We start from the raw sequence: 17,898 nt of genomic DNA, 5'->3' as shown, positions 1-17,898 counted from the left end.
GGAAGGAAGGAAAAGGAGAAGGAAGAGAGGGAGCAAGGGAGGGAGAGAGAGAAAATAGCTTGAGTGTATAATATTAAAATAAAACCTTAAATATAATTAAAGCATTTCCATCATCGAGAGCAGAATCAATCAGCTCTGCGTGCCTTCTAGGTCCAGGAATTTTGCATACACACTTTAGGAAGATTTTTGAGAACTTTCATTATAAAGATCTAAAAAAATACATAATCCTACTTTTTCATAAGAAGAGATGAACAACTCCTGATGGTTAACTTTATGAACAACTATACAGGTTCTATGGTCTGAGAGCATTTTTATTTCTAAAAGAAAAAAAAATCTTTGTGCAAAACCGGCTAATGAGAGTCAATAGTAGCATTGTCCCCCTGGATGTGATGGCATTTTTCCTCCACTGTGTCCTGGTCCAGAGATGCTGGATGAAGCTATGTGCAATAAGTTCACACAATAGATTTCATTTTATAAGAGTCTAGCCATTTATTTAACAAAGTGGAAATCTCTGTTATCTAGTATTTTTCTACTTTGAAAATTTCAGAGAAGTGGGGTTTATGTTCTACAGCATATTCAATAGTAAAGGAATTCGTTGTAAATTTAGATCAGCTAAAACATTTCCTCCAATGACTAGGATTCATTATCCTTTAGTGAAGTAAGGTGACATTTTCTTGTGGAAGAAGCCTGTGTCTCTTTGTCAGAGGAGATGTGACACTAACAAACCTCTCCTCTCTAGCCTGGCTACCTGGGGATTTGTTTGACCGATAAAACAGGCAGAAGTCCATTTCTCTGGATTTGGTTCCCAGGTCAAGTACAAAGCCTTCAAATTTAGTCAACAAGGCCAACTGTGAACCTAAGGATGGAGGCTGTGTCTGCACCCTCTCCACTTACCCACTCCGTGAGGTCACAGGGTCCCTGGCTTTCCTGCCATGCTGACCGTGGCACCCTTAGCTATTGTTAGAGCAGGTGTGTGGGAGACCATCTGAACAACGGTACCTGAGAGAGAATGACAGCTCTCCACCCCAAACCTAAATTCTCACTCTCATAAACTCTGAAGGCCCAGGATCACTTGTGCCTGGCAGAGTCTGGGGGCTCTAAGCCCAGATGAAGAGTGCATTTCCCAGGCTTCTCCAGGGCGAAGGCAGGATGGACGCCCTCACTAAATCGATGCCTCACGATGAAGAGCATCTGTCCACTCTCCGCATTTATAAATAGAAGTCTCTGGTTGGTGTAGTCCAGGAGAATACCCACTCGGCCTGGACGCTCGGTCGCCTGTACCTCGCTCACAATGCCACTATAGAAAAACGTGTACCTGAAAGGAAACAGAATGAGAATTTCAGTTTTTCAAAATCTTTGGGAATCCTTAAGATTTGATTTTTAAAAAAAATCACTTGGAAATAATCATGGCCTCAGCTCGTCAGTTTAGCTCACAGGGATGAGTTGCAGTGATGCTGGCCTCAGTGCCTTTTGCTGGAGCCCTTCTAGGCATTGGCATGCCTAGCACATCCAGCGGAGGTGCTTCGTCATCCTTCTGCTGCTCCGTACTAGGGGGCAGTCCCAGAATAACCAGCCTGTGCCTCCCCTGTGATTCTTCTCCACCTTCTAATTCTTTCCCTGCTGCCCACGTGCATTCACTGTCGCATTCACGGCGTGTCATTCTTCCCAACAAAACTCCTGTGAGGCTGCCTTGCATTTAAACGGCACTGTGGGCTTGCCTTCCATACAACGTATTAATTTTACATTTTTAAAGATTTAGAGGTAACTTACATAAGGGCCTTTATGAAGCTCAAGAGCAATGCCATTAGTCCTTGCCACTTCAAGCTCTGAATAAAGCCCCACTTTGCCCAGACCAGTTTCCCCCTTTTATCTCTAAGTTTTCAGCAGCCAGGGGGAGCTTTGGTGTTACCCTCCAACACAAATACATCCACATGGGTTGTTCCATGTACCATGTACCTCGCTCCTCTCTAGGCCCTCTGGGGATGTGGGGGCAGACGAGCTCACACTAGGCTACCAGGAATGGGCAGGACAGGAGTGTGTGGGAAGAGGAAGGAGAAAGCTCAGTAGATAGAGTAGCAAGAGCAAAATGGGCACGGACGTGGGAAAGAGCAGTCGCCTTCTGCCCAGCAGGCTGGCGAGGACATGGGACCCTGACAATAGATCTGGGTAGTGTATTCAAGGTGGCAGAGACCCCAGGCTAGGCAGTTCCAGGGTCACATGGGTATTAAGAGTTGGAATTCTGGATGATTCTTGTTTGAATAGAGACCAGCAGTCCCAAATAGGGACAGTAGTCACTAACTACATCTGGCCACCTAAAACGAACATTTAACGATGTATAAAATTCAGATTTTTCAGCTTTACCAGCCACAGTTCAAGAAGAGCTGTGACACCATTTTTTTTCTATTATTATAGAAGGTACTATTGTACAACACAAGTCTAGACCAGTGGTTCTCAACCTTCCTAACACAGTTCCTCTTGTTGTGGTGACCCCCCCAACCATAAAACTAGTTTCATTGCTACTTCATAAGTGTGATTTTGCTATTATTATGATTCATAAAGTTATCTGTTTTCTGAAGGTTTTAGGTGCCCTGGTGAAGGGTCATTTGACCCTTCTCCCAGGGGTCGGGACTCACATGTTAAGGACCACTGGTCTAGAAGGTTCTGAATGACCCAGTGAACTGATGTCCTTCACCCATGGTTGGGAAAGTTCCTAATTCCGGAAGGCCAATCACCAACCAGTCAGTCCCGAGATGATCCCCATTATGGCGGCAAGAGGGAAAGACACCCCTTAAAATCTTGACTCCATCAGCCCCAGGAGACCTGAGGTACATTCCTGCTTCTTAGCACACTGATTCCTCATGAAATTCTTCAGCGAGGGGACCTGTGATTCTCACAGGCTTTTGTCCTCTTTGGTCTTGGTCACCAGCCTGTGCAATGGGAGACGGTAGGTCCCTCAGGAAGTAGGGGCTCCATAGAGGGCAGTTAGGCCACTGGGGAGCCCTTCAAATGGGGTAGGGAGACTGTGATTCCATCCTCCTTGTTTTTGCACACCAGCCTCAAGAGGTAGTTTTCCTCTGCCTTGTGCCCAAAGCAACCGGGCCACGTGACTAGGAAAAGAGACCATCAGCTAAACGGAAGCATTCCTCTGCTGGAGTAGGTTTCTTTAGGCTCGCTTGGGCATGACCCCCCCCCCATTTGCCCGTCCCCATTTGGGACTGCTGATGTCTATTCAAACAAGAACCCTCCAGAAGTCCGACTGTGACTATGACTCTCAGACTTCCTGCCCCAGGGCTTCCATCACCCTGAACACTGCTGACCCCTTTTTATACAATAGACAACTTCCCTCCTCCCTTTGCCTGGTTATTAATTCCTAGTTGCCCTTCTTCAATGTGTCCTGTAAGTTCTGTTAGCACCAGAGATATCTGTGGGTATATTTTAGAAGAAAAAGGGGGGGGGTATGATAAAGTAATGTTTGAAAACACTGTCTAGCTGTGGCAGGCAGGGCAGATGGGGCACAGACAAGCATGGCTGGCCTGAGGCTGGCAGAGGATGAGTGGCCTTGAGGTAAACAGCAAAGTGGAGAAGGACAAGGAATGGAACCACTGGTGTCTCCCAGGATCATCTTATGCTTAGGTTCAATCAAGAGCCACAGAACCGGTTTAAAGTCACTGAACTAGAAAACTGAGAACCACAGGAGGGCTTGCTGTGCTGCACCCCGAGAATCCTGAAGGGCACAAGTGCCTCTTGTGGCACCATCAGAGCATGAAATCAAGGCACCTGAGACTGGCCACTATGCTGCAACCACAAAGGTAGGAATATTGGCTTTCTAGAAGGCCACACTGGGCCTGAAAAAACCAGTGACCAAAGACATAGGAAGAACTTGTCACAAAATAAACAATTGTGTTTTCTACAAAGTCAGTTCTGGGAACTTGTGATTGGAGGGTTTGAGGCTAGCCTTTGGTTTGTGTTCTCAAGTATGTAAAAGATCATCATCACCACCACCACCATCATCACCATCATCATCACCACCATCAGCAACACCATCATCACCATCACCATTATCATCATTATCATTATTGTCACCACCATCACCATCACCATCATCATTGTCACCATCACCACCATCATCATCACCATCATCATTGTCACCATCACCACCATCATCATCACCATCAACATCATCATCATCACCACCATCATCATCACCATCAACATCATCATCATCACAACCATCACCATCAACATCATCACCATTATCATCACCATCATCATTGTCACCATCATCACCATCAACATCATCACCACCATCATCAACATCATCACCACCGCTGCAGGGAACACTGTGAGCCACCACACCTGCATGCTGCTGTACACATGCAGAGGTCAGAGCGGAGCTTTTGGCAATGGCTCTCTCCTTCTACCATGGATGCCAGAGCTTGCACAGGAAGCACTCAGCCATGGAACCATCTTACCAGCCTGAAGAGGTTTGTTTTTTATTAATACCTATGTTGGGCTCCTATAATTGCTGACTGTAAATTCCAAGTTTAAATGATTTTAAACTCTGGGCAGGGGCTGAGTCCTTCAGCATGACACAGCACTGAATATCAATTAATCATAATTGCTCTGACTTGATGCAGTGTGACTTTAAATAGCACTTGGAGATGGCACCCTCATGAACCACCTCAGAGAGTCATGCTGTCAAGGAGAACACGGGAGGAAACGCATAGCTGAAGATATGCAAAATCCCAGGCTGGGGACCTTTCCTGAGAGCCCACAGCAGGAGTACCAAAGTACAGCTTCCTTTTTAAAGTCTCACACTGGAATAAAGCCTGCCACTTGGGTAGCATCTTCCAATGCTAAAGCTCCTCCTTGTCTTTGATTTTATGAAATCCTACAACCCCAAAAGGTAGCAGGCCAGGCCTCAACCCTACCAAGCCTTAGTCTATGTCAAGCACTGGTAAACCAAGGCCTTCTGAGACAGACAAAATGCATGAAAGATTGATCAAAGAGTTAACGAACTAATGGAGAGTAACCAATAAGAGGAAGAATCAAGGGTAAAGCCAGGACAAAATTCAGACTATCCTGTAAGCATACTGCAATCATGGTATGTTCTCCTGTGCCCTCAAGACTAACACAGGCTAATGGCTTTGAATATGCACCCACCAAACAATATGGGTTTGTTTTGTAAAGTTATCTATAAAGAGACAGAAAAAAATATCTTGGCACGTGACAGCTAATCTGTCCCTCTCCAATCTACCACATTAGTGCAAAAGTAGCCATAGGCAATACATAAATATATGAAAATGATTGCCTTCTAATAAAACTTTATTTACCAAAAAAGCTAGCATGGACCAGGTTTGATTTATGTGCTATAATTTGTCAGTTTCTGTTATAAGTCAATGCTGGACAGGGCGCTAGGGAGCCGCCTCTTTCTCACTCCCACCAAGTCATTCTCTGTAGAGGGAGCTCTTTGAGCATCATTGTGGTACTTCTCTCCACCCCAGGTTCCTCTGAGCATCACTGTGGTACTTCTCTCCATCCAAGATCCCTCTGAGCATCACTGTGGTACTTCTCTCCATCCAAGATCCCTCTGAGCATCACTGTGGTACTTCTCTCCACCCCGAGTCCCTCTCAGCATCACTGTGGTACTTCTCTCCACCCTGGGTCCCTCTGAGCATCACTGTGGTACTTCTCTCAACCCCGGGTCCCTCTGAACATCATTGTGGTACTTCTCTTGACCCCAGGTCCCTCTGAGCATCATTGTACTTCTCTCCACCCTGGGTTGAGTTTAGATGGGAAAACTGTCAGATTCCTCCTTTCCCTACCTCTTTATCTTGGCTGGTGAGGGAACATAATACCCTCTCTGCCTCTTCAGAGATAAGTTGTGCCCCACAGAGCAGGAAGGCTGGTCCCATCCAGGCTCTGGGTGGCTGGGTCTGTATGGCTGAATATAAGAAGCCCTCTTGTTTAGTTTCTGTAGTAATCAGAATGACGCTTTATCCGCCACACCCTTTGTGCTTGCTGTCTTACTTAGTTTAGAAGTTGGGCAAGGACAGGTTAAGTTCCCCATTAGGTCCCTGCCTAGATACTTCAAGTGACCTTTTGATTAAGTTAGGAAAGGCAGGGCGCCAGCTTACCTCTGTGGCTCAGAGCAATGCATGTACCACGAGGTCTCCCCTTGTCCCAGGGCCCCAGCCCTCACAGCCGAGCTGGAGCAGATGCCAAGCCGATAAGCCGGGCAGTCTGTGACTGTGGTCTCCCAGTAATGCTGGCCACAGGCAGGCAGCTCCTCCCCCAGCACGGAGGGGATCCTGTAAGCAACATTGATGAGCTCAAGGTTAGCACAGATATCACCAGCCTTTGCCCCATGAGCATCAACCTTACATGCCCCTTTAGGCAGGGGCCTGACTTCAGAAACTGATGACAATTGACTAAAGATACCATCTGTTCCTTATGCTCTGAACCCTGGCCAGACTGCCCCAGCATTCACCATCCTCCAGCACTCATTTGACATATGCCCACTGTCTTACGCATGCACATATACACAATATGGTACATTGTGTATCTTATAGGGTCTGGGCACCAGGCGATGAGTGGCAATGACAGGAAGGGAAAGAGCTGCTATAACCTCTGCTCTTAGGGAAGCGGAAGGGAGGTAACAGAGGCAGGTGGGAGAGCATGGCTTACAGAGTTTTCCTCTTCCAGGACCTGCAAAAATAAAGATGGAATCTCCAGAACTTTTCACATTTTGGATTTTTGGCACACGGGCTCAAACTCCGTGATGCACCTGCCTCAGCCTCCTGAATGCTGGGATTATAGATGTGCATGGTCAGATTCAGCCTTTCAAACCTTCTAGAACTGAATTTCAGTATGAGTTGACCTTCCTTGTGGCAGTGACCCCATGGGGCACAGCTTTTAAATATCAAGACAGCAGGCAAAGCCAGAGCAGAGTATAGAAGTGAGCAGTGTGACCGTGGCTTTGGGGAGGTGCTCCACTGTCTCCATGGTTCAGGGGCCTCCGGGAGGTGAGGTCAAGGAGCCCCAGCCCTTGCAATCACTGACACATGACCTTGTATGCATGCATGGGTTGCTCAATGGTGCTGAAAATGGCTGAGACAGCAAGGAGGCATTTTTAACTTCTCAGTGTTAATATTCAGTCAGCACCCCTCCCTCTGCCCTTGAACAGATGAGAAAATGATTAATACAAGTAAATGTATTTCACAGGCTCTGTGTCTTTCCCCAATAACTTCATTTCAGAGAAGTGCCAATTGACAAATCCTCACTCCCTGAAGTAAAGCCAGGCTCCCTGATATTTACGATCTAATTTTCATACTAATAATAAATAAACAAAATTCTATAAAAATACATTCCAGTTTCCATCAGATACCATCTGTGAACTCTTAACAATTCCAGTCTACTTCCTTTTTAAAGAAACCCCACGTACTTCTCTTTTTAAGATTTATTTTTTTGAATTATATGTATGTATTGTTGTGCATGTGGATTTGTGAACTTGAGGGCAGGAGCCCACACAGGCCAGAAGATAGCATTAGACCCCGAGAAGTTTGAGTGGCAGGTGTCGTGAGCCGCCCAACATGGGTGCTGATCTAATTCAGATCATCTTAACCTCTGAGCATCCACCCCACCATATCTACTCTGCAATCATTTTTTAAACTTGTTTTCTCAATCCATGAATGGGTATAATTCTAGCACCTACAATGTTCCAATCCTCAGGCTAGATACTGGTGATTCCAAGAAGCCTAAAACGGGACTTCTGCTGAGCCATTATTCATGAGTAGATGGTAGGTTTAATATATATATATATATCAGCCTTATAGATACAAATCAGAGGGTTCTGGGGCCTGGAAAGACATGGCCATTTCCAGGAACAAGTCACATGTAAATCTGGCAGTGGACAGTCGAGCACTGAGATGGGACCAGAGTGCATGCAATTTACCAGGGACTGGAGTGATTCTGTTCCTGCTGGCAGCCTACACCTGGGCATATCAGTGTCCTCTGCAGCATGCGTCTGAAAAGTCTGCTGCACACTGTAAATAGGTATCACTCTCATTGGTCAGTAAAGACCTGATTGGCCTATAACTGGGCAGGAGAGCCAGACTAGGAGGCTGCTGGGAAGAAAGACAGAGTCTCAAGGTTGCCAGGAAACACCATGAGATGCAGAGCAAGCAGGATTGGAAGTATGCAGATAATGTAAAAAAAATAAATAAATAAAAAATAAAAGCCTTGTGGCTGCACATAGATTGATGGAAATGGTTTAATATAGGAACTAGCAAAATAAAAGCCTAAGTTACTGGTCAAGCATCTATAATTGATAAGTCCCAGTGAGGTTATTTGGGAGTGGCTGCCAGGACAGAGAAACTCTGCCTACACTTTGCCCATACCTTCTCCCATTTGGCCATTTCAACCCTCAAGATAGCTGAGCGAGAAAGAGAGACAGAGAGAGACAGAGAGAAATAGAGATGGAGACAGATGGGGGGAGCAAGTAAATTGCCAGGCATCCCAAGCTTTTGGATCCTGTTTTCTTTGATGTTTCTGCCTTTTGTGGGGGCTACTGGAGGGCAAGATTCTGTGTCTAGAACTAAGAACTCAATAAAGTATCTCGTTCCTATCCAAGTGGTCAATACCTGGGTTGCTACAGAAAATAACAGAATCATCATTGGCTTCTCTTTTCCACTGAACCAAAGATAATACCTTAAAGTAGCCAGTGTTTCGACCAAAACCATCTGTGTTTAGGGTCCCAGTAAAAATATTGATACCGCTGCAAGTTGTGAGCTATGTGTGTCACTGCTCACCTCACAGTGAACAGTGCCTGTTGCACATATCTTCGTCACATAACTGGGCAAGCTCGTTAAGCCAAGAATGTGCTCAGCTGATACAGTCCTGGGGAAACCCATCTAGAGCCGAGCATCAGCCCAGCTATGGTTGCTTCTACTCACTCCGTCAGCCGCCTCCTCTCAGAGAAGCTGATCACCGTCCCATTCGAGGAGATCTGGAGAGCTGGGTGAGCTGTTTCTCTCAGCAAGAGAAATCTGGTCCCTACGGGAGAAAGTATGATGACAGCATTGTCACAATGCCAAGCACTGGGCCAGTCCACACATGTCAAACCACGGGCTCCCATTCTCCCGAAGCCAATGTCCTGACTCTGTGCTTTGAAGTCACAGCTGCAACTCCTCATGAGCAAGCAATAGTGGATGCCCTGGGCTGGTCACGCCCACCTCCTGCTGCAGGTGGGGTCTATGCTAGGCAATGTCTGCTCCTTGTGGCATCCTCATCACCTGGAAATGAAGACCCTACCCTGGACCTATTGAGTCGGAATGTCTACTTGAACAAATGCTCAAAGACCTGGGCATGCTTCAAAATTGGGGGCATATTAGAAGAGCCCACAGAGGCTCCAGCGACGGAAAGTGCGCGCATAGTACTGAGACGGTGGGAAAACATCCCTGGCTAGGCAGCTCTCCTCATCTTTGCCTACAACTCATGCAGGCCCTACCACCATCACAAACAGGGCATGGCGCAGTGACGTAATGTGCCCCCCTCAGTTTTGTGCCATCTGTGGATCTAGGATGAGACAGCATAATTTCCACCTTCCCATCCCTCATTCATCATAATTAAAAACTGCCAAGTGTTTTTGGTTAACATTCTCTGGGGACGTCCCCCCAAAGTGTTACTGAACTGTTTTATCACGTATTTGAATTATTCATTTGTTCATTAATTTGTTGGCTCACTCATTTGACAAACATTAATGAGCGCAAACGAGAAGTAGAACAAAACTAGAAACCCATCACAGAGTTCAAAGGATTAGAGAACGAGAAAATCTTTACACACAGCCCGCACCTACAAATTAAGTGCATTCTGAGTGAGTCACAAAGCGCCTGGGGAGATTTCTAAGACCCCAAATGCTGCAACCCATCTCGAGATCAAATACATTCATTTCTCTGGGGTGCGACCAGGAGATCGGTATCTTAAATACCCTGGCTGATCGCTAAGCACAGCAAAGATTGGGAACCTCTGAGGATTGCAAACAAAGGAGCCATCTTGTTGCTGGCTCGGGCTTGGAGGCCTTGTGGCAAAACCTCTCACTGACAGCAGCTGGACCCTTGTGAAGTTGCCTCAGGGGTCTCCTCTGGTTGGCAGAAGGGGAGGAATGGAAACACCCAGACATCCCTGCTCGGTGCTAAGCAGAAAGTACCTCTGGTAGAGATGAGGGCAGCTTCGCTCTGCTCGCTCGTCCCGAATGCGTTGATGGCTCTCACATAGAATAAATAATTGTCGTTGGGTTGCAGGTTGACTTTCAGTTGGAGTCCTTTGATTCCAGAGAAGGATCTAAATACAAAGGGAAGATAATTCTGAATATAACGCCACAAGACTAATATTTTACTTCTGTAGGGAATAGACATCTTTCATTATCAACAAATAACTTATTTTCTTCCCTTTCTAATCACCGACTTAGCAAAACTTAAAAAAGAAAAAAGAAGAAAACAGAAAAATCACCATTGTCCACTGAGATTACTTCACTAAATTGTTTCTATTTTTGATCACCTTTTGTTCAGTATATATTTTCTAGAATATTTGTCAGGACAAAAACAGACACCATTTTGAAAAACCTTCAGAAAAAAAGAGAGAGGGAAAAAAAGAGAATATTAGTGATCTTGTGTTTAATGAGCCCCAGGAACGCGTTGTTTTCTTAATTGATTTTGGATGAGGTGACAGTTTTGGATTAAGATGATGGGAAGTCTGTTTACGACACAAGGGACCCCAATTATCTCATCATCAGACGCAAACTGTGAAAACCTCAGGGTGCGGGATGATTTTGCACCTGACTGCGCCAGTGCCGCCCAGGTTAGCAAGACAGCAGCTCTTCAGAGAAGACAGTATCTTTTCAAAGAAACGATCTTGGCAAGAAAAGAGGATTCTAATTGCCGCCTCCCCAAGTCCTCAAAGCTGCTATTATTCCTAAATTGCCCACTTCAATTAAAGGGGAAGTGCGCCTAAGTTGTACTGGCCTACAAGCGAACTGTGATAGCCCTACATTTAAGCCAAGGAGGACTTGCTGAGTTTGAAGGTGGCACTCTCTGGACCTGCCCATGAGCTGGGATGTCTTTGGGCTTCTTTCCCAGTCTCTTTTCTGTGTGATAATCCGGCCTCGAGTGCGGATACAAGCCCTCAGGCCTCTCCTTCAGAACGCACTTGGAGCGGCCTGCAGAGTTGCAAGCGAGGCTACTTGCTGATGGAATTACCCTTGGCCTGGCTGCTGGAGTGGGGTGCTTTTCTCAGAAGACAAGGGCACCCTGTTGTAGCTCACTCTCGGGGCCATGGAGTTCATTATTGTTGTTATTAAAGAAATGTGGTATGAAAGCATTAAAATAAGATTTTTCAGCCCAAGGGGATTTCTACGCTTTTTTTTTGTTTTGTTTTGTTTTGCTCAATACCTGTGGGAAAGAATAACATGGAGAACCAGAAAAAGAGAAAATGCATGTGGATTCAGAAAATAAACTACTTTAGATTATCGTCAGCGTTAGGGGTTGAACCTAGGGCCCATGCCTGTGCTCTAGCTAAGCTAAGCTGCATTCTCAGCCCTTGCTCTATACAGACAGAGGGTTACCTCATAACCCAGGCTGGCCTCAAACCGATTCACAATCCTCCTGGCTGCTGCCTCCTGGGTGCTAAGATTAGGGGTGCTAAGATTCTAGGCTCAAACATCTGAAGACTAGAATGTCTTCAAGAAAAAAACAATGCAACTCTGGCCCCGGCCCATGACTGCAAACACAAAACTCGCAGGATGGGCCTCAGGAGGGTGGGAATAGGGAGCAGGTTGGTTCTGCAATTCTGCTGGGCAGTGTCTGGAAAAGGTCAGCACACACTCCTCAAATGATACCGGTTGTTATTTCTGGACCCACCACCTCGCCAGGCCTCCAGAGAGCGGTATATTTAGCTACGCTGAGAGCGGAGGGGTGAAATTGAGCCATTTGACCACTAATGACTCACTGCGCTATAGTTAATTGGTGAAAACCCATGTCCTGCAACAGCGAGTGTAATTCCCAACTAATATTCTAGAATATTAGCCCATGGCAGATGCATTGCTTGTCTTATTTAAGTTGACAGCCAAAGGAATGTTTTAAATAAACACTGATAAGAATCAGTAATAAAATTATTGTTTTAATACACACACTCAGCATGAACTGAATTTTACACTTCATCTGCTCATTAAATAACTATGGATTGTTCATTTGTCATTTTTGCCAGCCCTGCCACCCTGAAGCCTGGAGGGGAAGGGACAGGGGAAGGAGAAGAAACCTTAGCCCCAGAGACTACACGTCATACAGCGGCCTTGTTTTGTAATGGCAGGGGTGTTATATATCAAGGCTGTTTTCTGAAGTCTGGCGAGGAGAGCAAACGCCACGTTCATCAGTAACTTGACACCATGTACCATTACTTGGGTAAAGCGCAACGGTGAAACGGCGCTGAACTCAAACCGCAGCATCCTATCCCTCCTTCACCACACGAGATGGCCACACAGGTGTGTGCAGGGTCCTCACCCTGTCTGTAAAACAAGAGCATCAAGCGTAAAAACAGAAGATGGAACGTGAAATGTGGTGGTATTTACTGTCGCAAGTCCCTGCCCTCTGCTGGAGCACCAGGACAACCAGGACAAAGGCAGATACAACTGCGCTTTGCCCTGTCTCCTTACTAACCTAGATGGCACCCAAGTTCTCAAGTCAGCCATGACCGTTCTTTAGCCAAATGAAAACCAAGTTTGCAATGTGAAGAGCCACTCCCTGGCATGGCTTAGGACTCTATTGCCTCAAAACCAGAAACTTGTCAGGATTTCAGCTGAATCCAAGTGGAGCTTGACCTAGACTCCAATAGACTTGCAGGCAGCCTGGAACTAGACTTAAAGCTGCTCCCAGCAAGTGTTCCAAGGACTCTGGCCTGCTCATCTCCCCAGCAGCAGTACAATTCTTGGTTAGGTTCCTGAGCCATAGAGCAGAGACTGAAAAGGCCTGCTCAGCAGGCCACAGGGCTGCTTCCCAATGAAGGACACTGTCCTTCTCTGTAGCGTAGGAGAGCAGCTGAGTGGAAGCCAGTGGAAAATGGTGTTTAAGGTAAGGAAGACCTACCTAACTTGAGCCCTACAACTCTACTCTTTCCAAGAAAAGACTAGGAGTTCTGCCCCGTGACTGATGTTAGAGCACAGTTCATTTCAGGGAGGGCTTGAAAATGAACTTTCAGGAAGAAATCTTTAGGGACATCGTGTTTAGGAGAGAAATTGCTAGAAGCAGTCCCACTAAGTCAGAAAGAGAGAGAAGGTTAAAAACTAAATTGGGAGGTAGGAGGTAAAAAAAAAAAAAAAACCTCTTGCCATCTGCAGATGAGATGCCTGTTTATCTAGAATCAGCTGGAAAACTCTTCCCTAAGAGGATCCCGTAGGATGGCTAGATACGAAACTAACATAAGAAGACAGGGTCCATTTGCCTCACAAGCTTGAAGCCCTAGGCTCCAACCCCAGTACCGCCAACACCTTCAGAAAACATTACAACCAGACAGAAGACAGAACTGAAGCTGAGAGAACGGCAACAGATATGAAGTGTGGAAACGGGTAGGAAAACATCGGAGACACACATTAGGGGCATCTGTCGATGCTACTGAAAGAGACACGCCATTTCTTCTGCAGGAAAATGAGGGGCCACCGCACCTTCGGTTTCCCCGAAGGTAATCTATCAATTCAGCATGCTCTCTGAAAACAAGAAATTATCCGGAGTCACTTGGTGGAGGAAGCTACACAAGCTAACTCTAAAAATAAAATTCAAACTAGAAGTAGAAAAAAGCATCACGAGTGGGCCACCTAAGCAAGCCCCAAGGACTCTAGACAGGAAAGCTCTGCACTGAACGCAGTGTTGTGCTCACTCGTGAAGTTCAAGGTCAGAAATGGAGCCAAGCGCACAGACTCTTGGGTAAGCATTTCAGATCACAAGAAGAAATAAGAACTTCTTTTTGAGACAACCAGATTACCATATGAGAGAGGGGGAAAGGGAAGAAGAAAGGGAAAGAGGGAAGGAGGGAGGGAGGGAGAAAGGAAGGGAGGGAAGGGAAGAGAAAGAGAATTGAGTTTAGTGGTTTGTACCTGTAACTTGTAGTCCAGCACTTGAGAGGCAGAAACTGGGGGATTGCAGAAATTCAAGGTCAGTCTGGTCTATACAGCAAGTTCCAGATCAGAAAAGGGATACAAGGTGAGATCCTGTCTCAGATTCAGTCAACCAATCAAATAAATTTGAAATCTCTATTTCATACTTCCTACCAAAGTAATTCCAAATGATAAAATAGATTTTTCAAACAAAACTAAGAAAATGGGAGGACATGTATAATATATACATGCATATATTCAGAGAGAAGACATTTTAAAATATTACAAAAAAACTGAACACTTTTTCAAAAGAAATTGATAAATTCAACTAAATTAGCATTTTAAAATATTCATGACAAAATATGTTTTAAGATTCCAAATTCACACATGAAAGCTAACTTCCTTTTAAAAAAAAAGCACAAAGAAGAGGAACTATGAATAAAAAAGAAAATGTCATAATGTAACGGAGGAGAAATGGGAAGAGAAGTGAACAGCCGTAGAAAAGGAAGCGTGCAGCCCAACACAGAATCGAACACTTAAACTGTGGTTGTGTGTTCCGGCTATCTAACTGCCCAAAGTCAGGCAAGGTGTGGAGAACCAGGTATCCCTAGTGCTGCTGGCTAGGGAAGAAGCCCCGGTAATCCCTATGAAGTTTACCACGGCTTTCAAAATTCATAAGATACAGTCTTTCTATTTTGAGAAATTCATTCTACAAATAAATTGTAGATCAGTGAGCTTGTGTATGCATGGGGTTGTTTCCTACAGCGTGGTTGGGGACAGCAAGAGATGAAAAAGTGTCTCTTCAGTTGGTCAAATATGTTAAAATTACATCCTGGAATATACAATGGAATTGTTTTTAAAAATTGAGGCAGTCCCTTGGGTAAGGTTGCTTACAAAGGTATATGCTTAAGCAGGAAAAGCGAACTGGCAGAAATAGATGCAGGATTGCCAGCATTTGTTGGGAAATTATAGATGCTTTTATCTGAAAGGTTAAAAATGAACCAAGTGACAGTCATTGTCTTTGGGGATGGGAATTAAGAGATGAAGAATATATACAAAGAAAATTAAGGTTCTCTGTCTTCCTTTTTGTCTTTTGAATTTGTACCATAAGTACATGTAATGGACCCAAAATTAAAAAAAAACTTAATAACACTATTACTAGACAGCAGAGTCCAAGAGCAGATGGGGCATGTTTAGAGAATCTGGGGGTATATGCTCCTTTGAGCTCTTTGAAGCAGCTTCTCACGCATCTGATGATTTGACCCTGAGGGAAAGTACACATATTCAAGGTGACTAGAGAGGCTGACAAGTGTGGGGGGCAGCTATTCACCTTCTGCTGTGTCCTGGGGAGGAGGTGGCCTGTGTACAAACAGTATGGAGGAATCCAGTGCCACCGCACCCGCAAGCAGCCTAGGGATGGTGCCATCACCAGAGTGCACAGCAGATGGCTAAGTACGAATTGTTGTTTAAAAACACAGTTGGCTCTTACTAGTTTTCATGTTGGCAGCACCAACATCCAACCAGCCAGTCAATACCACTTACTGTGAACCGTGAACAGAGTGCATGCTGGTCCACGGGAGCAGGGAGCAAAGCAGCGTTTCCCAACCTGTCCTGACACCAAAACTGGCAAGTTTGAAATTTTCATTTTTTATCTAACTCTTTTTTTGGGTAGGGTCTCACTCTGTAGTCCAAGCTGGCCTGGCCTTCACTGTGTAACCTATGTTGGCCTCCATCTCCTGAAACTCTTGCCTCAGACTCCAGCGTGCTTGGATTCCAGGCATTGGCCACCACACCCAGCTTCTGAGCTGGGCTCCTGAAGGGCCCAGGCATCTGTATTTGCAAATATCCTAGCTGACTTTTATGATCACTGAAGTTTGGGAAACAGTGTCCTGATCGGAGGTGGAGAGTAAAAAGGAAGGAAAGGAGAAATTACATAACATAAGCAACATTAAATATAAAAGCAAGCTGGACTGGTGGCTCATGGCTGTGACCTCTGTGCCTGGAAGGCTAAGGCAGTAGGATTGCTCTAAGTTCCCTAGCTTGAGCCTCTCTCAAAACAACAATAAAACTAAGTACAAACACAAAAGACACACTAGTCAGTGGGTGCTTCAAGCTGTTTGTAAACCCTTAACTTATCATAAATATAGAATTTTTTTAAGATGGCAAAAATCAGTTAAATCGGGGTTAAGAATAAAATTCTTTATATACTAATTTTCCATGATTAAAAAGACTCGGTAAATAAAATTTTAATAGAAACATTTTTTTTTTGATACCTAAGAATATTGTGGGACTCTGTTGCTAAATAGCACCATTATTTCATAACATTGCAGCAACAACACAGGCACTGCACGCTGACAGCCACAGGGCATCGGCTTTCCTGCGGCTCAGATCTGTCAGAAAATCAATGTGAGCCAAAGGGTCCGGAAGAAGGGTCCTGCATTTCTGTTTTCCCCATCTTTACTCTCCAAAGCCTGGATGCTGCTGTTTATATTTCAGACAGAGATTCCTCGGAGTCTTGTAATATTCATTTCTCCGGCTCCTCCAAGCTCTCTTTTACTGCCCCTGGTCGTCTATGTGGACAGTTGCTTGAGGTCCCCAGGCCAGTGCGCGGAGAACAGCGATTTAACACTACGCTTTCAGACACTGTTGGAAACAATTAGTAGGTGTGTGCGCATCTGTAAAACTGCTCTTAAAGACGGCCACTATTATCTTAACCGCCCTTACATAAAGATCTCTATGAAAAATTCATCCCTGCGCTGAATGTCATGGAATATAATTGTCTCTCTTAGTGAAGTGGTGTACTTCCTTTCTAAAGAGAAATGAGTTATATAACCTCCTTCATCTCTCTCTCCATCTCCCCCCCCCCTCCGGCTTTCACTTGAGCTGCCAGGAAGTTCAGATTTGGATTTTATCTCCCTCTGAGGTTCCGTGCTCGACCTCATCTTTCTAACAGTCCTCTCTTCCCTGGCATTCCTCAGTTCTCATACTCACGGAACTTCCCCGGGGGCTCTGTTACGTCAGGGTCCTTCACTAGGTCTGCTTTTCGGGAAACTGACATAACATATGTGCAGTGGAGGGCAGGTTCCAATCCCATTGCCCGAGTTTCTAGTGCACAAGCAGGAGGGATGCGAGGTACCCAGTGGTCAGTTAGTTAGAGTCTTTTCGGTAAAAGGCTTTGCATGGAAAATGCTGAATGCCAAGAATTCTAGGGGAAACCATCCCATCACGCCCCTCCCAAAGGCCTCTGCAAAGGGACCAGGAAAACAATTCCACATAAACACAGCCCGTTACTTCTTAATCACTCAGTGAATGTGGGCTCTGCCATACCCTTGATCGTCCTACGGCCAGGCGAAACATGTCCGGAGCCCTTTAACCCACAGGCTACAGAGGAGGTCAAAATATTTGCTGCTGGCTGGTGGTCAGTCACCCATCACCTATCTACCTTGAAACGTACTAAGAAAGCTTTTCAAGAGATTTCTGAAGTGATTCCTGCATGTTGCCCATAAGGACAGAGCAGCAGGAGTCCCCAGCTGGAGCACCTGCCTCTGAGTGGCAATTCTGTTCCTGCTCTATGGTTGGTCCCGCAGTTGGGTGCAGGATAATGAACTCCCAGACCCAGCACCCATGAAGACCTTCTTAAGGATATTCACCCTCAAGGTTAGGGTTCAGAGAGGATCTCTGGATGCCACAGCCCAAGGCAGAGGCAGGACAGGAAGTTCACCCCCAACTAATTGGTGGAGAATTGCGTCTCACAGATT

The 17,898-nt window shown here is 45.5% G+C and overlaps 1 protein-coding gene across 1 annotated transcript in view; it reads right to left on the bottom strand.

Moving 5' to 3' along the window:
• Positions 1-493: 493 nt before the first annotated feature.
• Positions 494-17,898, bottom strand: part of Cmya5 (cardiomyopathy associated 5) — a 95,450-nt gene continuing 78,045 nt past the window's right edge. Inside the window, exons 10-13 of the mRNA XM_050153910.1 lie at positions 10,208-10,341; positions 8,955-9,054; positions 6,138-6,311; positions 494-1,315 (exon numbers count right to left, since the gene is read on the bottom strand). Of these exons, the coding sequence (XP_050009867.1) occupies positions 1,069-1,315; positions 6,138-6,311; positions 8,955-9,054; positions 10,208-10,341 (655 nt within the window). The 3' untranslated portion in view covers positions 494-1,068. The remainder of the gene's footprint in view (positions 1,316-6,137; positions 6,312-8,954; positions 9,055-10,207; positions 10,342-17,898) is intronic.

This window comes from Alexandromys fortis, unplaced genomic scaffold (genome assembly GCF_014885135.2).
Source record: "Alexandromys fortis isolate MF-2015 unplaced genomic scaffold, M_Fortis_MF-2015_v1.1 scaffold_79, whole genome shotgun sequence".
NCBI lineage: Eukaryota > Metazoa > Chordata > Mammalia > Rodentia > Cricetidae > Alexandromys > Alexandromys fortis.
Note: the sequence above shows the minus strand (reverse complement) of the source record. Positions and strands in the feature narration are given on the sequence as shown.